Source organism: Simochromis diagramma, unplaced genomic scaffold (assembly GCF_900408965.1).
Source record: "Simochromis diagramma unplaced genomic scaffold, fSimDia1.1 OVJJ01000402.1, whole genome shotgun sequence".
Taxonomy (NCBI): Eukaryota; Metazoa; Chordata; class Actinopteri; order Cichliformes; family Cichlidae; genus Simochromis; species Simochromis diagramma.
In genome coordinates this window covers 3,959,370-3,981,914 of record NW_024386972.1, presented here as the reverse complement: position 1 = coordinate 3,981,914, position 22,545 = coordinate 3,959,370, and the positions used below count along the sequence as shown (strand labels likewise).

The following is a 22,545-nucleotide window of genomic DNA, read 5'->3' as shown; positions in this document are numbered from 1 at the left end:
GTGGCTTTAATGGCTGCCACATATTCCTGTCAGCTGTTCTGCATCGGAATACCGTTAACCACTGTACCTCACCGCACCAGCTGGTGTGCTCTAGTGTAGTTTGCGTTTGTAGATTTTGCAGACTGGGTTCACACATGCACGCACATTTGAAGACTTGATGATGTTCATTCGCTTTCTCTCATTCTTAGATCTCTCCTAACTCTGTCAGCAAAGTCAACTATGGATCATTTGGATATGAAAGATTGAATAAATAATAATAAGAAAAAACAAAATGTTAGAAAACAATAATTTATTTGCATTCGATAAAGGTACAAAAAAAAAGTTCACTGAGTATTTGAATATCAACCGAAGCAGGACAGGGCTGCACAACACAAGATCAAGTTACATTTGTAATCTTAGCCGCGGCTTGCAAAAACAATGCACAAGGCAAGCAAGGGTAGGCCTTTCACACTTCACAAAGGTTACCAAATGTTCTCTTGGTGTACCACTTCATCAGGCTTTGTCCAATTCAATTAACTGTCATGTATAAAAAGAAAAAGAACACAATGAACTTCAATAATAACTATAACAATATAGCTAGCTGCCGTTGTTTAGTTTCAATAGAAACTGAGGTATGCACTTCCAATACTTGTAAATGCCATGTCACCAGATATAATATGATGGTTACATGTTGTCATTTTAAAATCTGAATGTCAGTGAGTGAGTATTAGGAGCACTGCCTGCTCCAGGTACCATAAAGTTCAGCCCCTTTACTGTGGGAACAGTAGACTACATCATGGCAAAGTCCATCTGATACACTTCAGAATGCTTCATATACATGTAATTACAGTAATAGGCCCCTTTGTGAGCTTTTATTGTCCTCTTGTCAGCATCAAAGCACATCAGTGTTTGTATTACTTAACATTCCTCAATTAGAAGATCTTCAGAACTATACAGCTTCTTCTTGATCACACGGAAACCAGTGCTAAGTTTAATAGCTTGTCTCACTACTGGAGTAGAAGGCGACTTTGTGCTAAAGAGTCCTTGAATTTTAGGCCAAAGGCCGCCCGACTCTAGCCTCAACACCAGAGCGAGCTGAAATGTAGGGACAAGGTATGGGTCCACAGATAGCTGTCCCATGCTCTCACAAACATCCCCTTGCTCAACGCAGAGGTCAATGAGAGCCCCTCTTAAACCGCAGGGCTCACTAGCTGCCAGATGAAGGAGCTCCTGTCCAATGTGCTCCAGAAGTTTGTCTGGAATGAGCAGTTTTGTACATCTTAAGGCGCAATCTGTGTCCTTGGCTTCTCTCAGACTTCGTGCAATCAGGTCCACTACTTCTTTTAAGAGTGTCTCCTCCATTGGATCATAAAACAGGTCCTCATTGAAGGCACACAAGTCACTTGAGACATCTGAGCCTGTGTAAAAGACAAGAATGAGTTAGAACCTGAAACTTGCATACAGAAGAAAAGAATCATGAGATGTGAGATGCCTATGCAGCATTGCTTACCTGAGTCTGAGAGATCACTCCTGCTGCTATTGTTGGACCCTGACTCCATACTCCTGCTGCTGGCAGGTGTGCTGAAATCAGTCAGTCTTTGAACCAGTTTGCCCCAGGACAGCCTTCTGTCGCTGCTGTCCACTGGAGAAGGAGGTGAGCTGCCGATGTCAGTATATGCAAAGAGTTCAGGCATGGTTGTCCTCCCTGCAGTATCAGCTGCTTATGTGGTCAACTGTCACAGGAGAAACAAAGGCAACAGATGAGCACCCAACTACTGCCGTTAATTCCACGTTTAACGACTTAATTAAACATACATATCAGGCTTTTGAGGTATAGCTTTCTGCTAAAGATATGAACAATAAACATTTTCAAAAAGAACACCTTTTTAATTTGACTGCAGCTAGAAGCTGTTTCACTGTCAAAATTAGCTGTAAACTAGCAAAACCGGCAAATAAATTAATTGTACTTACTCGTTATTTAAATTCTGCGTGGTTCAAGGTCGCGGTGGATGTTTAAGATGCGTAGTTTTAACGGTTATTGTCTGCAATTTGTATCTGGAAACTTCTTTCCTCTGCTCTTCCTCTCTTTCTCTCACCAGCTGCCAAGCTCTGCAGTCTGTCCTGCAACAATGTTTATATATGTGGGCTGCGAGGCCACGCCTGTCTCTCCCTAACCAGCCAATCAAAAAGAGAGGCACGACACCAGCGCTGCTTCTTGCCTGGTAACATGCCAGCAGAGAAGAAAGACAAACAGGAGGGGGAGGAGGAAGGGGGGTGGTGGGGGATGAATAGCAGACCCTAGTGTTATGGATATGTTTCAGGGGACTTGAGTGGGCTTGAAAATGATCTTGTTGTTTCTTTGTTTGATATCTTATGTGGGTATTTGGTAAACCGTTTTTCTGTATGTGCACCTAGATTTTAACAGAATGTAGGCCTGGATGAGCAGGTTCAGTGTTGCAGTGCACATTACGTCACCTGTTTTGCTAAACCATTACATCAGAATTTTTTATCTGGCACACAGAGATGCAGAGAACACTCAGTGCGCTGTGCTCAAGGAAAAACAGATAATAAAAACGGCTATGGGACACCTCTTTCTACATTTACCCTTGAGTTACAGACAAAAAGACTGCACAGAAATTACATATGTTATCATCATCATTATTATTAAGAGTTATTTAGCAACGTTCTACGCAGAAATGCGCCGGGGGGGTTGTTATTGTAGCATCTTTGCACCATTTATTACTTCATCAGAAAAGATAGCAAAGTGTTTTAAGGCATAACACAAACTGTGTATGAGAGTAAAAACATATAGCGGATTTGTTAGAATGCAAAAGCAAGTTATTTGTGTCGGGGCCATAGGCTACATACTACACATTTTGCTCACAGCTGTATGTTGGAAAGCAGCCAGAGGCTATGCTGCATTTCTGCACGTGTGTAGGCGTGGAATACACTGTACTTTGTTAGACAGGAACTGAAATACATAAACACGTGTAGGAACACTATGTTCTGAGGTGGATGCTATAAAAAAGTTATCAGAAAGCTTTAGCAGGGGACGTGGAGTAAGAAGATTTAGTAGCTTGAGTAAAACAACAAAAACTATGAGAAATCACTTTTTAATTGGATTCTCAGAAAGTGTGGCCAGAAACAAACTAGAAAAAAAAAATTTAGGCTCCAGCCAGAGGTGTGTCCTGTTGTGTTCAGGGCTGTCCTGAAACACTCAGTACAGTACAGTACACTCTGTACACTCCCACCCTTCACTTGCTTGAAGACAATCATTCACTGAGGAAAACACCAAGTTTGCACGTTTACTCACTGTCACCACAAGACAAAAGTGGCACGGAAAACTGCACTGATGGGTTTCAGACTTTAGCTCGTTCAAAGAACAGAATGAACAACAATATCAAAATACATACCACAAAAAAAGCAGCACAAATACTTTTCTATCCTTGGATTTAACAAAACTTAACACAGTGAGGTGGAGTTGGACAAAATACACACCAGGCAAAACAAACAGCAACCAATGTGAAGAATGTCCCAAGTCTGATTTTATTTACAAGCTCTCTTTGTTTTGTTCCAATTGCTGGGGGAGTAAGGACATACACAGAAAGGAGAAGAGACCAACAGTGCAGCAGGCTTTACGTTTATAAGTTACATTTGAGCCATTTGGAAACACAATGCTTCTCTTCCAGGGATTTAATACCAAATGTAGTATTTACATTAACATGAAGGCTAATTCCAATGAGAGAATCATCTTGAACAGCCTAAAGCAGATGGAAAATCTGTTAACTTGTGAATTGTGTAGTTACTAATTTATAAGAATGTTGTTGACAAGATTTTATTTAGTATGCTGGGTTTAATGTAATAAGTGGTTTAAAAATAAAACAATCATATAGAAGTGATAAAGTAACACATCTCACATTTGGGATCTCCAGATAACACTTTTAAACTTATGATACAGAATACAGAAGGAATATCATGTGTAACTTAAAAAAAAAAAAAAAGGTTACATTTTCCTTCTATTTGGCTGATTAAATAAGCAAAAGACATCTGAATCTCTTTATTTAAGATGGTGTGAATCCCAATAGCTGTTCAATAGGTTTATACCGCCACTCGTCTGCTTCTAGCTCCTCCACCAAGCTCGCGAGTTTCTCCATTCGAGACACTTGCTGATCTGTAAGAATGGACATTACTCATTAGTATACCTGTTTCTATTAGCTCAGGGGTGTCAAATGTAAAGCCTGGGAGCCAGAACTAAAGATTTTAATTCGGCCCACATGGCTTTAGAACAACTGAAGGTGGGCATAAATTTTAGCCTTTTATACAGTTAAAATACAGTTAAATAATGCTAACCATTTATATGATGCCAACGTGATTAAGTAATGGATCAAAACAAAAAATTTGTTTTTTCACCGTCTATATATCTCGCAGGGATTAAATTTGTAGTTACACTGTGAGAAACGGGAGTTTCACTCATCCAGCCCATTTAAGATGAAGGTAGGCTATATGTGGCCTATAATGTAAAATGGGTTTGGCACCCGTATTAGATCAACCAAGACTAATGTGAAGCTATGCAAATATAGTTAGACTTACCATGTTTAACCTGTTTCAGTGTTGAGGCCACTTGGTAGCTGAATACAGACTCGCATAAAAATCTGTCAGAGCCATCTAAAAAGAAACGTAAAATGAAAAAAAAAAGGTCAGTCAAATAAAGAATTACTTATTCAAGCTTTCGTCTCCAGGGTAATAAAAGCCAAAACGTAGATTTCAAGCTACATCAGAAAGAGATCTTAAAATATTTCATATATTTATGACATAAGAAGTACAACAACAGTAAAATACAACTAAAATAGTTTTGGGTTTTTTAAAAAACATTACAATGTCAAAGCCTAAGAGACAACATCCATTAGTATACACTCAACCACCATTTTATTAGGCACACCTGTTTAGCGGCTTGATAACGCAAACATGCAATCAGTGAATCACGAAATCAAGAAATGCTGCATGGTCAGATGAGTCTCGATTTCTGCTGCCACATTTTTAGGGTCAGAATTTGGCGGGACCAATATGAAAGTATGGATCCTTCCTGCCTTGTATCACTGGATCTCGCTATTGATGGTCTAATTGTGTGGGAGATATTTTCTTTCTTGAGTATGATTTAAATGCCACATGTTACCTGAGTATTGATGTTGATAATGTCCACCCCATTATGAGAACGGTGTACCCATTTTCTGATGGCTGCTTCCGGCAGGATAACACACCATATCACACGACTCAAATGATCTCAAACGGGCTTTTTGAACATGACAATGAGTTCACTGTATTCAAACTTCCTCCACAGTCACCAGGTGGAACAAGAGATTTGCATCATGGATGTGCAGCAACTGTTTAATAACATCATGTCAATATGGACCAGAAACTGGGAAGAATGTTTCCAGCACCTTTGTTGAATCTATGCCATGCCCCACACAGCATAAAAGGCTTAAGGGTTTCGCTTTATCTTAATTTGTCTACCATGTGCAAGAGAAAGCTCTTGATTGTGAAGAAGAGAGGCAGACTCTGCTTTGTAGTAACATATCTTTCTTAAATACTTTAGAAACACAGGCACATATATTCTCAGTGTTATACTAAAGTTGGCAGATATTATAATATTAAGCTATTATGTTGCAAACCTCCTACCATTATATATGATTTTCATATGATTTCTATTTCCTGGCTATTTGGGAGCATTTGGGCAGCTTTTATACAAGTACTTTTATCCGGTTTTCCTTCATCGTACCTTCCATCATTTCCCCTGCGCCTTTTGGATACGTATAGAGGACTTTCCTTGGTGGGATGAGCTCGGAAGCACTGAACCCAGAGCCAGTCACGGAGCTGCCGCTCACTCCTCCCGCAGAAGAGGACGAAGAAGACGCGGCCATTGCCTCGATAAACTTTAAACAACACACACAACAACGACTGTTTTTACTACCAGTTTAATGTGTCAAACACAGATAAAGCAAGGTGGTTCGTGCTCTAGTAATCACAAAGGCTTTTAAACATCCAAACCAACCGGTAGGGGTTAGCTTGGAAGGACTGTTTCACTAGTTTTAATGATACAACATTGCTAGCAATAAAGCTAACTATTCTGCTTATACTAATGTTGATAATAACCACCCAGCAGAAATATTAACAAATATAATATGGCAATAAGTCTCCATTTTTATTCAAAAGTACAACTTACCGTCGATGTCACAGCAAATATAACAACTTAAAATCCAGCCAGTTTTCGTTGTTTTTCAGACGTATACCAGTAGTTTACGACAGAGACCGCATTTTACGTTTGTCGCGACAGGGGTTGCAGCTATCGCAGATTTTACAATCATAGGGATGGCTCGTCTCAGTCGTCTGTCGCTAAAAGGTTGTTCAATGACTTTTGTAGATCTGTTAACACATTTTCCGACACATTTAAAACGTCACTAACCAGGACAGTTCCAACTAGCTAGCTAAATAAGTTTTGAAAGACAGACTTTGTTATTTTATACAATTTTCACTTAGCTGACAAGCTAGTATATTATCTATTAAGTGTTTTTGACGTCACCAAAAGTCACCTCAGTATCGCCTGAACCATCGTTTCTGTTGTCAGATTTGCACAGGTTTGCTAATACTAGCTAGTTTACCAGTATGGATGTCTTACGTCCACCTCTTATAAATATAAATGGAAGAATATACCGCAGGAATATAATTAAGGAAGAGCATTATGAGGAAGAGGAAGAGTTTTCTTACATGGGACCACCAGGTAAGTCGAGAACTATCCGCTAACAGGTAAAATACATGTTTGTAAGAAGCTCCAGATAATGCTTTCAGATTTTAGCACAGTTTCTTTTTAAAAATGTGAGTATATTTCTGTGTTTCTAGATGATGAAGAGCTTGGAGAAGATGAAACCTGTGATACCCACTTAATTGAACAGAGTGATAAAGGATATCGCTGTGCCATCGATGTCCCAAGTGTTCTTTACAAGTGTGTCATCAACAGATCAACAGTAGACCCTTGCTTTGGTTGTCCTTAAACTTTCACTTTCTGAAAATAATACAAGATTCTGTAAGCAGCATAACGTCTGTCTGTGTTTCTCTGTTTTCTTTGTGTTCTGTAGATACATCATTGGGAAAAAAGGAGAAACGCGTAAACGTCTGGAGTTTGACACAAAGACGTCTATTAACATCCCAAAACAAGGAGTGGAAGGGCAGATTGGTGGGGACTAAGGGCAAATGTCACTTAAAAACTGAACAGAGAGCAAAAGATATTTCCCTTCACTCATTTCCCTCCACTCTCTCATTTTGTAACAGTCATTACAGGTTCCACCAAAACTGCAGTTTCATCTGCTGTCACTCGGGTGGAGGTCCTTGTTGAGAATTTCCGGAGGAAGCAGCCCTTCACACACTTTTTGTCATTCCCTTTAAATGACTCAAAAATTCAAGAGGGATTCCTGAGATTTAAAGACGAGGTTTTGAAGCAATGTTCACAGGTATCTTCTGTAAAAAGGAACCAAAATATAACTGGTGACAGTGAGGGGCAGTTATGGCAATGTATTGCTTAAGGAGAGCATTTTACATCATTAACAAATTCCATGTTCTGTAGGATCATGGAGTAGAGGAAAGCATATTTCAGAACCCTGCAAAGCTCCACTTGACTATCGGCACCTTGGCTCTGTTAAATGAAATGGAAGTGAGAAAAGCATGTGAACATCTCCAAGAGTGTCAAAACTTCATCAGGTAAGGCTCGAACAAGGTTATTGCATTATACAAAGCACTTAATGATTTTGGTGTATGACTACAAAAGAAATTGCACTGTGAAACAGAATGAAATGTTAAACATAAGCGATCTAAAAATAAGTAAATAAAATAAGAACAGTAAAAAAAAAAATGTATATGTAAAACAATCACTGACTGAAAAATACTAACATTATAAAATGAAACACAAAATTACAAATTATACAACAATCAGTAAAATAATCCTAATAAAATAATGTCACACTAGTTCATAGATTTAAAGAGCCAAAACAATAAAATTGCAAAACAAAGTAATGTTTAACCTTCCTAATGAAAATCCAGGGTAAAGTTTAAAGATTTCAACACTTCCAGCTGCTGTTCCATTGCAAAAAAGCTAAAAGCTGCCTCCCTTAAAGCTTTTGCTGTGCACTTAGAATCGACTAGCAGAATCCTGCTCGAGAACCTATTTGTTCATATTGGTTCATATTTTCAAAACTTATGTGGTGCTTTAAAAAAGGAGAAAAATCATTTAAAAATCATCTGTAACTGTCAGTCTTATGGGTTGGTAAAAATGTTTTTGTTCATTGGTGTATGCTTATACATCAGTTATTAGTTACACCTTTCAAGCATCCTTTTTTGTTTTCAGAGTGGCCTCTGAAAGCAAAAAAGTGGCCTTCTTCATGACGTTGATTCAACAAGGTGTTGACAACATTCCTCTGACATTGTGGTCCAGTTGCTGCAGATTTGTCAGCTGCACATTTATGAGAATCCATCATTCTACCCAAAATGGTGAAATGGTAAATGGCCTGTATTTGTATAGCGCTTTACTAGTCCCTAAGGACCCCAAAGCGCTTTACACATTCAGTCAGCCACCCATTCACACACACATTCACACACTGGTGATGGCAAGGTACATTGTAGCCACAGCCGGCCTGGGGCGCGCTGACAGAGGCGAGGCAAAAGAGTTTTATTGAATTGGGTTCTATTGACTTTGGAGGGCAGTGGAATACAGTGAACTCAACTTCGTGAAACCAGTTTGAGATGATCAAGCTTTGTGACATGATTCATTATCCTGCTGGAAACAGTCAGCAGAAGATGGGTACACTGTCTAATAAAGGAATGGACATGGTCAGTAGCAATTCTCAGATTGGTACTAATGGACCCAAAACGTGCCAAGAAAACAGTAGCCAAACCACTACATCATCACTGTATACAAAGCAAAATTGATCCATGCTTTCATTTTATTTACTCTGATTTGAATGTCGCTGGACTCCTCAGACCAGGCAACATTTGTAACATTTTGTTGAGCACATGCGAATTGTGGCCTCAATTTCTCGCTCTTAGCTGACAGGAGTGGCACCCAGTGTGCTCTTCTGCAGTTGTGCATTCAGACATGCTCTCGGCATTGCTTGGTTGTAACTAGTGGTTATTTAAGTTACTGTTTCCTTGCTGTCAGCTTGTAGCAATCTGGCCATTCTCCTCTGACCTCAGGTATTGACAGGAAATCTTTATGTAAATTCAGTGAGTTATGAATGCAGTGTGTGGACTGAATTGTTGCATCGTTGTTAACTCTCTGACCAAGTATCTCCAGCCTTATTTCTGAATAGGAGAACCTGTGTCATTGTACTTTACTACCTTGATTAGCTGTTTACATACCCAGACAGTTTCACTGTAACATTTATTTAAAAAAATACAGTTTGTGTTACACTACAATGGTTTTCTTTGTCTGATTTTTCATTAGAGACATCACTGAAGGAAAACCTCTCCCACTGGAGGTGACAGGCATAGAGTACATGAATGATGACCCAGCAATGGTGGATGTTTTGTATGCTAAGGTCAATGTTCGAGATGGATCTGACAGGTTAGTACATCAGTGAATAGTTAAATAACAACATTACAAAAATCCAACATTTTACTGTTTTAACTTTATTTCTTTAATCTCTGTTCTATTTTAATGGAATCACATTATAGGTTGCAGGTGATTGCAGACAGACTGGTAGAGCATTTTGTCTCTGCAGGGCTGATGGTCCGAGAGTGGGACAGAGTGAAGCTACATGGTACTGTGATGAACACTCTGTTCAGAAAAGACTCCACAGGTAAAGACATAAACACACACATGCCAGCCTATCTCGCACAAAGGCATAGTAGAGAAGTTATTGAACTGCTGGGATCTTATGGATTGCTGCCGCCCAGTAGATGTTTGCCAATTTTCCCTCATTATCTTTTGGCTTGGAGTGTAGCTGCAGTGACGACAAAGCAGAGTCTTGACCAATTCTGACAACAAAATTGTGCAGAGAGGAATTGGGGAGGCAGTTCTCTGTTTGGCCACAGCTCTGTTTACGTGCACTGAGCTGCATGTTTTCCAAGTACTCTGACAAAAGCTTCATTCATTTTGGACATGGATCAAGTCCAGGAGCAGTTCTCAAATTTGTACTGGGCTTACCAGGAACACAACACAGAGACTGTGCCACTGCTGACCATGTTTACCGCCTTGTGGATAAGCCCTATTAAAATTCTGGGTTTTTTTTCATCTTCTTAGTCCCTATTTCACAAACTAATTTTACTAACTAAATGTCCTTGATTTTGCTTGTACTGTTGTAAAGCCACTGACAGGTTCAAGTAAACATGTTAGTTTATCACTGAGATAACATATCTGTATCTGTGTCTTCTGTGCTTTATTGATCAGCTTGTTCTTTACACTCTCGTGTTTTTACAGTGGAAGATACGGGCACAGCAGGACGTCAAACCGTCAATGAAAGAGAGGCTTTTGATGCCAAAAACATACTAAAGGTTAGCTGAAATTTACTACTGTTGGATTGAGACACATACTCACTTCTTGACTGCAGTTAATAACAATATGGTAGGCAACAGCACTGGGCGGGATGGAGGTGCAGTGGTTAGTAGTGCCAACGCCACAGTAAGACGGGTGCTAGCTTGAGTCTCCTTGACTCCTGAGGCTTCCTTGTGGCATATGCATGTTCTCCTTGTGCTTTTCTCTGGGGTCTTTGGCTTCCTCCCACAGTAAAAATTGTTTTGGGTGGTCAAAAAGCCTAGATAAGTGCTACATAAAAGCCAGTCCATTCAAAAAAACATTTTACTGTATTGGCACAATATGCATAGTTTCAATTGGGGAAAAAATAAAATACAGTGTTAGAATTTTGTGTATATACTAACTGGGAAAATGTTTAAAAACTCTAAAATGCATAAATAAATAAATACAAATGCATCTTAATTGCTATGTTCAGGAGCTTGCAGCAATATTACACCATCCAATTGATGCAACATTGTTTTTGTTTAAAGTATATTGTGTATAGATTTTCCAGCTGTGGTTGACTTGTCCATAGCTCGTCCCATGTGATCTTGTCAGTTAATTGCTTCTTTGCTCTTTTAGTGAAAAAAACATGAAAATTGAGAGTATTGTATTGATTTTTGGTTCTGATTTACATTTATCTTCTTTAGGGAAAAGGTGTTTTCATTTCACCTGGGACAAATCGATTATGTTCTCACATTAGTTGTGATACGAGCTATGTAATTTAACGTTAAACCACCTGACCTGCTTCACAGCAGTCCAGGCTCAAATCGTGTTTAGTTATGACTTCATGTCCAGTTGGGAAACACTGATGCACTCTTGTTTTGCCACCCTGAAACTGGACCAGTAATAACAATTACCTCATGTGCTTCTCCTAGTGTGATATGTCAAAATTGGTTCCCCCCACCTATTTTTTGTGTCACAGCTGTAGACCTTTTATATTAAAAGAGGAGTGAGCCTCAGGTCTGAAAAGTGAAGCCAACCTCGACTAGCTTGTAATTTTTAAAGGGGTTTTGAGCAGTAGTTATTCAGGGTTTCTGATTGTCCTTCAAAGTTTTTTTTTTTTTTTTGGACATTGGCTACATAGGATTTTTGTTAAGCTACTTAACACTGACCTATGATTCAATCATAAAAGAGGTTCAAGGAATGAACAAGTGCTGCCTACACATAACAACCAATATTCAATTGTGTCTTTAGGCACTTTGTTAGAAATTGCTTCTCGTAAAAACACATTATTTGTTCCAATTTCTTTAATTCAGTCTATGAAAAATTCTAAAAATAACAGTTTGACAGGCATAAAATAATATTTTGTACCAGCAAGGTGGTTCCCAGTTAGGTACTAGCCAAAAACCTAGCATATCTCTGCCTGGTAAGCAGTGTGTCCTTAAAGAATCTTAAGAAAACTGGACAAAGTGAACAAAATAAGACGTGACAGGCCTAAAAAAAGTGTCTGCAGCAGACACTGAACACTACATGAAAGTGACACTTTTCAAAAAAACAACTTGCCAAAATTCTAAAGTTGAGGCTTCAAAGCGAGCCCACAAATTAATGGGTGTTTCTGTGTCCATCATTTATATACAGTCTGTGCTGACTGACTACTGAAAACCTGCTATTTTGGCAGAAATATTAGGGAACACTACTTAAGAATGTACTTTATTAGCAGTTGTTATTTTTGGTTAATAAATAAATAAATAAATAAAAATAACGCACCAGTACAGCTCAAAGACTCTTGGTTGTTTGTGTTGTTTAAAAAAAAAAAACACTTGTCAGAGTCAGGTTGCAAAAATCTTCCTGGTGGAGTTTTGACAACTGAAATGCGACACTGGAGATGAAAAGCTCTGACATTCACCTTCCCCTCCTCTACAGAGAAGGTCTTTGTTTGAATAACAACATTGTTGCTGCTGTTTTTTTTTCCTCTGGAAGTGACACAAAGGTAGCAGGCAAACACTCAGCCACCTATAAATATGATAATACCATGTTTGTGACAGCTTACCTTGTTTTCACAATAGAATTTGACAAGCAGTTTTTAACTTTCTAACACAGTGCTGACTGTTTGATGTCAACACAAGTTGTCCTGCTTTGTTGTTTCACACGGTTGTCTGAAATAGTCTTGACTGTATGTATGTAAGGATGGATGGATGGATGGATGGATGGATGGATGGATTGATTGATTGATTGTTAAAAGTTTATGAATTTAATGTGTTTTCATTACAGAAATTTGATGCTTATTGTTTTGGAGAGTTTGAGCTGAATACTGTCCAGCTGTCCCAGAGATATTCAACAGACTGCACTGGATACTACAGCTCTGCAGGGAGCATCAGCTTGTCTTGAGCTCATGCAAGAGTGAGCATATACTGAGGTGGGAAAATTAATAAGGTTTATAGCTTTGAGAGCACTGCAGCATTCGTGATAGTTCTGTCCAGTAGGTGGCAGCATAGATTGAGTCATTTGGCTGTTAACAGAGAGGTGGAGATTGGGTCATGGTTATCCCTTTAATAGAGAAGAATGAAAAATATTAGATGTACTTTGTAAACCACAGTGCCCAAATGAAACATAGAAATCTAGTTAAATGGAATTTTCAGATACTTGTTTTTATTTAGTTTTATTCCACATTTTTTTGGCCTGGTATATTTATCTGACAAGTATTTGAAGATAAGATTATACATTAAAACATTTGCTCTTTCATGTATTCCTAAGGACTAAAAAGCTCATAAAATGTATACAATTTTAATAACTTTTATATTTATATCAAATGAAACAGAAAGTTACAGGAAGAAGACAATCTTATAATCCTGATCATTGTAAAAACGAATAGTTTATGAAAATTAATAGGCAATTTGCAGTTACTTCAGCTATTTCTGTAATGGCCAAAGTAGCTACAACAGTAGCTGGCTGCTGTCAGCAGGATAGTGCATAGTTTATACTGCTGTAGTGAATCTACATAGAGCCAGTGACGTACCCTATGGAAGTGGCCAGTGCTGTTGCCAACATTTCTATCTGTATTGGCTTTGTCGACGGGGATGTGTAGTTATATCCCTAGGGAGGTGCATATCAGGTTACAGCGTAGGGTTAGAGAAGGGTTTGTTGTTACAAAATACCTATGGTGTTGATTTTACACAGAAATATAAATACCAAATTGTGCCATGCCACAAAGCTCAAAACATCTTAGTGGTTTCTTAAACATGACAGTGAGTTCATTGTTTTCACACAGTGACCACAGTCACCAGATCTCAGTCCAATAGAGGACCTCTGGGATGTGATGGAAAGGAAGATTGGCATCAAGTATATGCAGTCTGTATCACCTGCCTGATGCTGTCAAGTCAATGTGGACCATAATCTTTGAGGAATGTTTCCAGCAGCACAGTAACAATTTCATCTAAATATTTGGCTTAAACCATTTACAATCTTTGCATCTTGTTCATACACTTTACACAGCATCCCAATAGATTCAAATGCAGATGTTCTGCCAAACTGGCTTCTATAGCTGTCCAAACACTGGTTGAATTTCATGCTGCTCTAATCTCTTGCTTGCAGTACTCTACGTCATAGCCATGATTTACACCTTTCCTTTCATCCTTTCAACGCACTGCCTCATGAAAGTATGAATGCATCACCGATATGATCTTTGAGACCTTTTTTTCTCCTCCAGCTTTTTTTCTTTTCATTTTTCTTTAAATCTTTGCCTTTCCCACATGAACCTTGTCTTCACTCCCGACTGTCAACAGTGTCAGTGAATACAGACACTTGCTTTTGCCGTCACAGCTTTTTTTATTTTCGCTTTCCCCTCAGCTGGCAATGCTCTCTGTTTGGAATGCAGGAGGGTGATTGCCAGGCAGCCAAAAGTTACACTGATAAAAACAAAGGGGTCTTTTTGTTTGTCAGCTTTGCAACCCTGTCCTATCCACCCTCCCATCCCAGCAGTGGCATGATTTTCTTTTCTTCTCTTTTTTCTTGAAGCTGCTTGCACAGATTCCCATGCAGATTTTGTTATTGGATATAGACTAGCCAGCTGAGCTGCCCATACCCTAACTATTTCATTGTCTTGGAGTGGAATCTTTTCCGACCTAGGACCTGGGACCTAATTAATCATGCCCAGAGCTCTTGACAGCATGCTTTTTAGTGGGTCAGGATTGCATCCAACGTAAAAGCACTCCAGCTAATAACAGAATTCTGACACTTGCCAATACTATTGCTCCTAAGCACAAAAAGAAAGCATCACAAGGCAATTGAAATTTGATTGAATTCATTGAGACTATGCCTCTGTTTTTCTTTTGGCAGAGACATGATTGAGGATGTTTTTGCACAGATGTCCGCATTAATGATTGTACTGAAAACACATGAGGAAACATACGTCATCCGTAGACACGGACTCTGAAGACAGATACAATTTGTCCTGAGACTTAATATAACGCATTCAGACTGACTGTTTATTTAAATGGCCATATGTCTTCTTAGTTGTATAGATCGGGAGCATATTGGATTATGGCTGCAATGAAGGAATAATTTCTCACTATCAGACATTCATATTGTCTTGATAAATTGGTTAATTATCTATGAAATGTCAGGAAATTTGGAAATATGGGTAACATTTAGGATGCCAGATTTAACATTGATAAGTTGGAAGCAAACATTTAGTAAATGGTTTTTGAAACTGTAATTTAGTTTTAATTAAGTTAAAGGCTTCGTGTTTAATATTTAATAAATTTTCAGTCTGTTTTCAGCTATAAATGTGTCCAAGTAAGAATTTGCTCACAAAAAGATTGATAGATTGCTACATTGTATAGATCATTTAGCAAATGTTCTTTATGTCTGTTATTTGTATAGAAAGGACATAATATAAAAAGTTGCTGAAAAAATTATTACTACAGTCTGTCTTTAAATCACTTGATTTCTGTAAGGTTAAAGTCCCAAAAAGGCCTAGAAGACCGGTCAGTAAATCCCCTGCAACCGTCACTCTCTAGGGAAAAATGTATATCGACCAAGTCAAGGTTGGAGACAGTTGCTCGTTAAAACTGGTTACAAGCAGTGAAAACTGTGACCAATTTCACCTTGTGTCTGCCAACAACCTCCAGGAAGCACTTGCCACCAGCCAAAGAATATACATTTTACCCTAACCACCAGTGCTTGCCAGATGTTTGCCAATAGGTCTCTAGGACTGTGTGACAAGGGCCTAATGCTCCAATCAAACTAGGAAAAACAGTAGTTGAAGATTGTGGCATGATCATGACTACTCAGCCTGCGATGGTGACCAAATCTCCAACCACTCGCAGTCAGTTGTTCTCTTCAAAGAACCTTTGGTACATTAGGTTGGCGATAAAACAGCAATAACACAAAATCAGTCTGCTAAGAGTTTCTAATTAAATGTTGCATGTTTGCATATTTTTGATAATGTGAAGATTAAAATGGATAAAGCAAATCTGTTGCAATTTTTTGCAAAGCTGTTGTCTACACACACAGACAAACATATTAAACAGAAATATCTGAAACAATTGTTTCTTGACTGGACACAGTTACACATTTTTCAAAAACAGCCTTTATTGTACTGCTAACATTCCTAGTAATGCCCCATAAGGTCCTAGTCAGAAAAAACTTTATTTTGGCTATGAAACCACATGTCATATTTCCTACACCATGACACCCTGTTGTCACAACGTAAGCAATTTTACGTTTCATCTGAGTGGTCAGAATGTCACGGCTTATCTGTAAACATAGTTAAATGTGGCTTTGCATGTCCGTGTGGGTGAGCTTGCTTACGCACTGCCCGACATACATAGTTTTTTCTGTCTCTGCCACATCCCTCTACCTAATTAGTCATCTCCGCAGTCCCTGCAGTGTGAACATCCAACTAGACCCTTAAGATTTCAAAACTAGCATGAGCCAATTTAAATAAGACTGATAAATGAGACCCTTGCGTCTGTTGGTGTTACCAGCGACCTCTTTCCCTTTGTGGATCTGCGTCTCTATTTCTAACGATCTAAAGAGACCGAGGAGATGGGATTTTAATTAAAACGTTACACGATTTAGCTGTTTATGCAGGCATGTGTGCATGTGCTTGTTTACATGCACTGATAAGCATTTAAAAGGGCGGTAAACGACACCCACTGAAAATGCGCCTTTGCAGTATAAAACAAGCTGATAAAACCTTATTTTCCAGCCAATTTGTTTTTGTGATTTTTAAAAGGATTGAAAGCAAAAGCAATCATCTCATTGAGCCTGCAACACTTTTAGAACTTGCACTGAACTGTTCAGTAATAAGAAATTCATATCACATTTGGTAACTGAAGTCTTGTTATCTTGACCAAGTATTGTACCCCCCGCTCCCCCAACCCGATTTGCATAGTTAATTTCATGGCAATGTTCAAAGTAGCCTTTTTAAATGCAAAAGCCAGTTTTTAAATGGGTTTTACTTGATCACTGTCAGTTTTTTTTTTTTGTTCTTTTCTTTTTAGTACATTTCGGATTTTGATATTCAGAGCCACACTTTGGAATTTTTCATAGGGTAATTAGAAATTAAGCTTTCTTTCCATATGGAAAGCGTTAACGTCTGCTGGGGGAAAAAATAGATTTTGGCTGACAGACATGACCTTTAATACAGTAGATATGTTTGATTTGCATGCTTGGAGTAACTAATGACATGCATCAAATCAATTAAGTGCCTAATTACTTTTTAAGGTCACAGTAAGGTTTGCTCAGTGTACACTCAGACTGATACAAATAATATTTTAAATCAAATATGACATATCGAAAGGTAGTTTGGGCCTTTTTGTGCCGTGTATTCCTCTAACACACTTGAATCCAGTTGTATGAACTTATTCACTTGTGTCCACGGGAAGTAGAAAGGTGCTCTATAAACAATCCTGCTAGACAAAACTGAAATTTCAAAACTGGATATCATTAAGGGTGAAATATGACGGCGTGCCTTTTTTAAACTCTCTTATGTTTGACTCTCCAGTCGTGTGTCACCACCGACTGAATTTCACACTGATCACTCTGTCACTAATAGACGTAAACGGGGCCTTGATGGAGAGCCAAGGCTAGAGTATTTGAAATGTCTAATATGTGTCTCTAGCAAAAAGGCAGGTGATCCCTGCACCAGCTCTTTATCATTCAGAGTGCTGAGTCTGGAGGCTGCCTGCAGCTGTCCACGTCTGTTTACTGCTGGAGGCATTGACACAGGGAGGGAAGGCAAAAAGCCTAAAGTGTTTGAACAGTAAGAAGTCATTCAGAGCTACTGTTTACTTTATGTACACTTAGCACTACAAGATTTTAAAATGGGGATTATCATCACCAGTTACATTCTGTTACTTAAAAAAAAAAATTTATACTTTAAGCTATGAAATGTCAGGAATTGTTGAACGTGTTGCATATAAAGACCCAAATTGCCTCTCAAAATCTAGATATGTTCCATTTACAGTAATATGAAAGAGAACAGTCATTAAATCCTCACATTTAAGAAGCAGTAGCTAGTGAACGTTTTGACATTTTTGTGTAGTAAATGATAAATGATAAAACGTTTGGCAAAGGACTAAATCTACCAGATGTTTGACAGATGTGTATACACAATCAGCAGACACGGTGGAGATGACCTGCTGAAGTTCAAACTGAGCATCAGAATGGGGAAGAAGGGTGATTTTAAGTTACTTTTCAGAAACTGCTGATCTGCTAGGATTCTTCTACACAAGCATCACTAGTGTTTACAAAGGATAGTTTGAAAAAAAGATAAAGTATCTAGCAAGCAGCAGCTCTCAAAAATATCTTGTTGATGCCAGAGGTCAGAGGAGAATGAACTTACTTCTTTAAGCGATAGGAAGGCAACAGTAACTCAAATAACACTTGTTACAACCAAGCTATAAAGATGAATATCTCAGAATACACAACACCCCAAGCCTTGAAGCAGGTGGGCTACACCAACAGAAGACCATACCGGGTGTCACTCCTGTCACTTAAAAACAGGAAACGGAGGCTACAATTTACACAGGCTCACCAGAAGACTGGAAAAAATGTTGACTGGTGTGATGAGTCTCGATTTCTGCTACAACGCTTGGATGGTAGAGTTAAAATTAGGGGTAAACAACATAAAAGCATGAATCCATCCTACCTTGTATCAAAGGTTTGGGGAGGAGGTGGTGGTGTAATTGTGTGCCAGATATTTTCTTGGTACACTTTGTGCCTTTTGTCTACTTACCGTGTCCATCTTGTCTTCCGAATGTTACTTCCAGCAGGATAACACACCACTCCACAAAGCTCAAAATGATCTCAATGTTTCTTGAACATAACAGTGACTTATCTGTGTACAAATGGCCTCTACAGTTACCAGATCTCTATCTAATAGAGCATTTTTGAATATGTGATGCTATTATGTCAACATTGATCAAAATCTCTGAGGAATGTTTTTAGCAACTTTTCGAAGTCTAGCCACAAAGAATTAAGGCAATTGTTAAGGCAGAAGGGGGTCCACTAAAGTATTAATACTGGGTTGACTGGTGACTGGAGTACTTGTGACCTTATTCTTCTTTTAAGATGTGCAGCCCAGTGCTTCATGGTCTATTTTTATGAATGATTTCTGAATGAATATATCTGCATATTAGGCCAGGAAGGAACAATGAAAGCACTAAGAGTCAAAGGAAACTGTAAGGTGGTGTTTCATAAAATCAAAAATGCTCAAGGTTGCTAAACTGTTCCAGAGAACACTGCAGAGGTGGGTGATTGCTGTTACTGTATCACTAGAGCTGCTTTACAGAACAAAATAATGTAATAACACAAGCACAGATGATGGTCAACACTCTTATTTCAGCACTAAATGCGAGGGATGCTTATACAAAAGTTATAAATGTTGTGTCATCTGTTTATCACGCAATGTGAAATTCCTTAGTGCATCACTTAATACTCAATTGTTTTTTTTACTGTTAGTATATAAAAGTGCAGCTGATGGGGATTTGTTATTTATAATAGCCGGTATAAGCTTAATAATACTGAGTAAAAATGAAACCCTGCACTGAGACCGAGCGTGTCACAGTTCAGAGTATTTGCCATCTTCTGTTTATTGTGCACGTTTAATTGAAAAAGGTGCTACACTCTCTTCTACCTCTGCAGCAGCTGCCTGCAGTGGAAAACAGCAGCTTTCAGTACTTGCCAGGAAAAGGCAAACTGCTGTCAGACTGCTCTCAACTAACTTTGCACTTTTAATAGCTGAGTGACCCAGTTTGAATCCTATTGAATTAAATCTATACACATTTATAGCAGCTCTACTTACAGCTGTAAGTCACTAAGGATTACTTATTAAATGTCTCCCCGTGTGGTTTATTTTCTCAAAATATCTTCTTTTGATGGGATTTCCTGTCCATGATCCTGTTTACAGGCTATTTGCTTTTTTTTTTCTTCTTCACCGTGTCGTTGGGTACCTCCAACTGGACATACACAATTCACACACACACACAAAAACAACCACAGAGGGGACCTTTGTAAGAAAACAAGTACTTTGTTACTTTATCAATATTTCATGCCTTAATGCCCTTTACTGTGCTGTTAGGGTCCCTTTTTATTTTTATTTTCTGTACATTTGTATTGCATAATTGCATATGGGCATGAAGTAACTGACTTAGAAAGTCACCTGTACAGTAGTGTGCAAAAGTTTTGAACCACCCATCATTTCTTTATATTTTGCTTCCAAGGAGAACTATCTTGTATTTTTTTTTTTTTTTTTTTTAAGTGGTCATGAGCAAGGGTTCTCCAGGATCTCGGAAGGTCTTTCAAAGTTTTTCTTTGGACATCGGCTGCTTTTTAAGCAACTTAATGCTCACCTATGAATCATTCAAGGGTAAAAGAGCAATTTATTCAAGGGATGAGCCTGTATTGTCCACACATAACAGACAACTTGGCAATAAAAATACAGAATTTCTTTAATTGAATCAACAAATGCCAAAGGTAACACAGTTTGACAGGCAGACAGTTTTTGCACCAACAAGGTTACTCCCAAAGTGCTATTAACTGAAAACCTGCCATATCTCAGCATGATGCGCAGTGAGTCCTTAAGCAATTTAAGGAAACTGGACAAGTGGAGGGTGGAAAAGAAGTGGCAGGTCTATATAACAATCTAGAGCAGATGAACAGTATCCAAAACTCATGTCCTTAAGAAACTGGAAAAGATCCAGCAAAGACCTGACACAGGACCTGAGAGATGCATCTGACCCTGTTTGCCAAAATCTCATCGGAGATGATGTCAGTGAAAGCGGCTGTTAGGAAGCCATTGTGTTGCCAGTGGCAACAGGTCTTGCTAAGTGACACATCCATATTTAAAATGTTTGCTTCAAATCGTCATCGCCATACATGGAAGTACAACACTGAGCGTGTAGAGCCATCCTTAAAACACAGTGGAGGCTCTATCATTGTCAGGCTGTACGGATGAATGGATTTATAAATGCAGAAAATAGTTTAATCAAACAATCATACCAAATACTGACTTTCAAGCTTGTTCAAATTGTTTGTACGCTTGGACACATTTTAAAAAGTCGCTGCTCCCATTTTCTTAGGAAAATAAAAAGACTTTAAAAGGTGGCTCAAGACATCTGAGAATTTATAAGCAAGTAATGAAAGAAAATCAGCAGACTAATTTTTAGATGAACATAACGGTCAGTTGCAGCCCTGGCGGTGCTTTAAAGTACAAAATTCATCTCTGATTATGTGTTGCAGGTCTTTGATGAACACAACAGCAAGATTGGAAATGTTAAGAAATGCTCGCTGATGAAGAAGTTCTTTCCTGACAGCTGGACACGGACACGACGTTACAGCATCTTTCCTGAATCTTATGTTGAACTCATTTGGAAAATTGGGATTTTGGTTGTTTTCTCGTGCTGTATATTCTGTTTTGATTTGTCAGGAATAAACAAATGTCTTTTCCATCCAACCATTGCCTTCTGAAATGAATTGTTGTGTACCAGAAATTCCTGAAGTGATCTTTACGGAGCGGTTACATCACTTATAACCGATGTACATCTGTGATAAGGTCCAAAGCTCCTGTTGAGCTTCACAAGCTGTTTGTGAGACAGAAAAGAGACGCGTTGTTTACATTTGTGGATGGGAAATATTAACAGATAAGGAAGCCTTCAAGTTTTTTGCTGCATGGAGTCTTGCCTGATATTCAAATGAAGCTTCCCGTCCCTCTGCTCCTTTTGTGTAGACTGATTACACTCGATGGAGGATTGATATGGTTTATCTGCCTAGAGAGGAGCAGGAGGAACCAATGCCATCAGCTAATCCCTTTACAATTAAAGGCACTCTTCCACAGCGTGACTCTTGATGTGTAGAAGAAGATGTTAAACAAGTTGCATGGAGCTGCTTTTATGTTTAAGATGCAAGAGGCTTCACATTGTGCTTTTTGATATGTGTGATTATACAAGTTTTGGTTAAATGAGCATGAATATTGTCATGTTAAGCACATTAAAGAGCATTGTAGTCTACTTTACCGTGAGCTCTGTTCTGTGAAAGGCTGTAATAGATGTGATTCGGCCATGTGTTGATGGCTCTGAATAACATAAAAGGGTTTATATACATACAGCATTGTCTTCTTGGTTGGTATATTTATTTTAAAGTGCCTCTTGTCATCAAAAATTACTATAAAACATCCAATAGCAATAAATATTTCTTGGCCACAGAAGGGTGTGAGAGCATGACACCTTGAGTTAACTAACATGATAATCTGAGGTGTTTCTTCACATCTGAGTAAGACATGTTTCTAAGTATTTGATTATCAGAGAAGTAAAAACACTCGGACCCTGTGTTGCTACTCGTATATAGAAGAGCAGCACTCTTAAGAACTGTCTGCAATTAAAATAAATAAAATAAGGCTCTTTGGAGTCTTTTCCCTAAAGCCTGTTATCTGAACCAATGAACAGCTCTCATCAGCATGTTTTCTATTCGTTTTTTTCCCTTTCATTCACATTGAAGATTCCCATAGGAGACTTCCTTTGCAAGGATCCAAAGAGATGCTTCCAAATAACCTCTTAAATTAAAAA

At 38.5% G+C, this 22,545-nt stretch overlaps 3 protein-coding genes across 6 annotated transcripts; 1 reads left to right on the top strand and 2 right to left on the bottom strand.

The window, feature by feature from the left end:
* Window positions 1-272: 272 nt before the first annotated feature.
* On the bottom strand, window positions 273-2,102 carry ddit4 (DNA-damage-inducible transcript 4). Its single transcript, XM_040039103.1, has 3 exons — window positions 1,951-2,102; window positions 1,490-1,712; window positions 273-1,397 (listed from the first exon to the last, which is right to left on the bottom strand). The coding sequence occupies exons 2-3, from the start codon at window positions 1,671-1,673 to the stop codon at window positions 898-900; spliced, it is 684 nt and encodes a 227-aa protein (XP_039895037.1). The 5' UTR covers window positions 1,674-1,712; window positions 1,951-2,102; the 3' UTR covers window positions 273-897.
* Window positions 2,103-3,502: 1,400 nt separating this feature from the next.
* Window positions 3,503-6,317, bottom strand: anapc16 (anaphase promoting complex subunit 16). Its single transcript, XM_040039108.1, has 4 exons — window positions 6,200-6,317; window positions 5,756-5,909; window positions 4,570-4,644; window positions 3,503-4,150 (listed from the first exon to the last, which is right to left on the bottom strand). Exons 2-4 carry the CDS (start codon window positions 5,895-5,897, stop codon window positions 4,041-4,043), a joined length of 327 nt encoding a protein of 108 aa, XP_039895042.1. The 5' UTR covers window positions 5,898-5,909; window positions 6,200-6,317; the 3' UTR covers window positions 3,503-4,040.
* Window positions 6,277-22,060, top strand: ascc1 (activating signal cointegrator 1 complex subunit 1). Of its 4 annotated transcripts, XM_040039099.1 has the most exons (11): window positions 6,277-6,376; window positions 6,602-6,754; window positions 6,874-6,976; window positions 7,110-7,207; window positions 7,303-7,481; window positions 7,595-7,728; window positions 9,467-9,586; window positions 9,697-9,821; window positions 10,442-10,515; window positions 12,749-12,893; window positions 14,813-15,950. In XM_040039099.1, the coding sequence occupies exons 2-10, from the start codon at window positions 6,640-6,642 to the stop codon at window positions 12,863-12,865; spliced, it is 1,065 nt and encodes a 354-aa protein (XP_039895033.1). In that variant the 5' UTR covers window positions 6,277-6,376; window positions 6,602-6,639; the 3' UTR covers window positions 12,866-12,893; window positions 14,813-15,950. The 4 variants fall into 4 exon arrangements, with proteins under 4 accessions (XP_039895033.1, XP_039895034.1, XP_039895032.1 ...); XM_040039100.1 differs by lacking the exons at window positions 6,277-6,376; window positions 14,813-15,950 and adding an exon at window positions 13,746-14,806 and having other exon boundaries at window positions 6,413-6,754; XM_040039098.1 differs by lacking the exons at window positions 6,277-6,376; window positions 14,813-15,950 and adding an exon at window positions 21,224-22,060 and having other exon boundaries at window positions 6,414-6,754.
* Window positions 22,061-22,545: the final 485 nt, after the last annotated feature.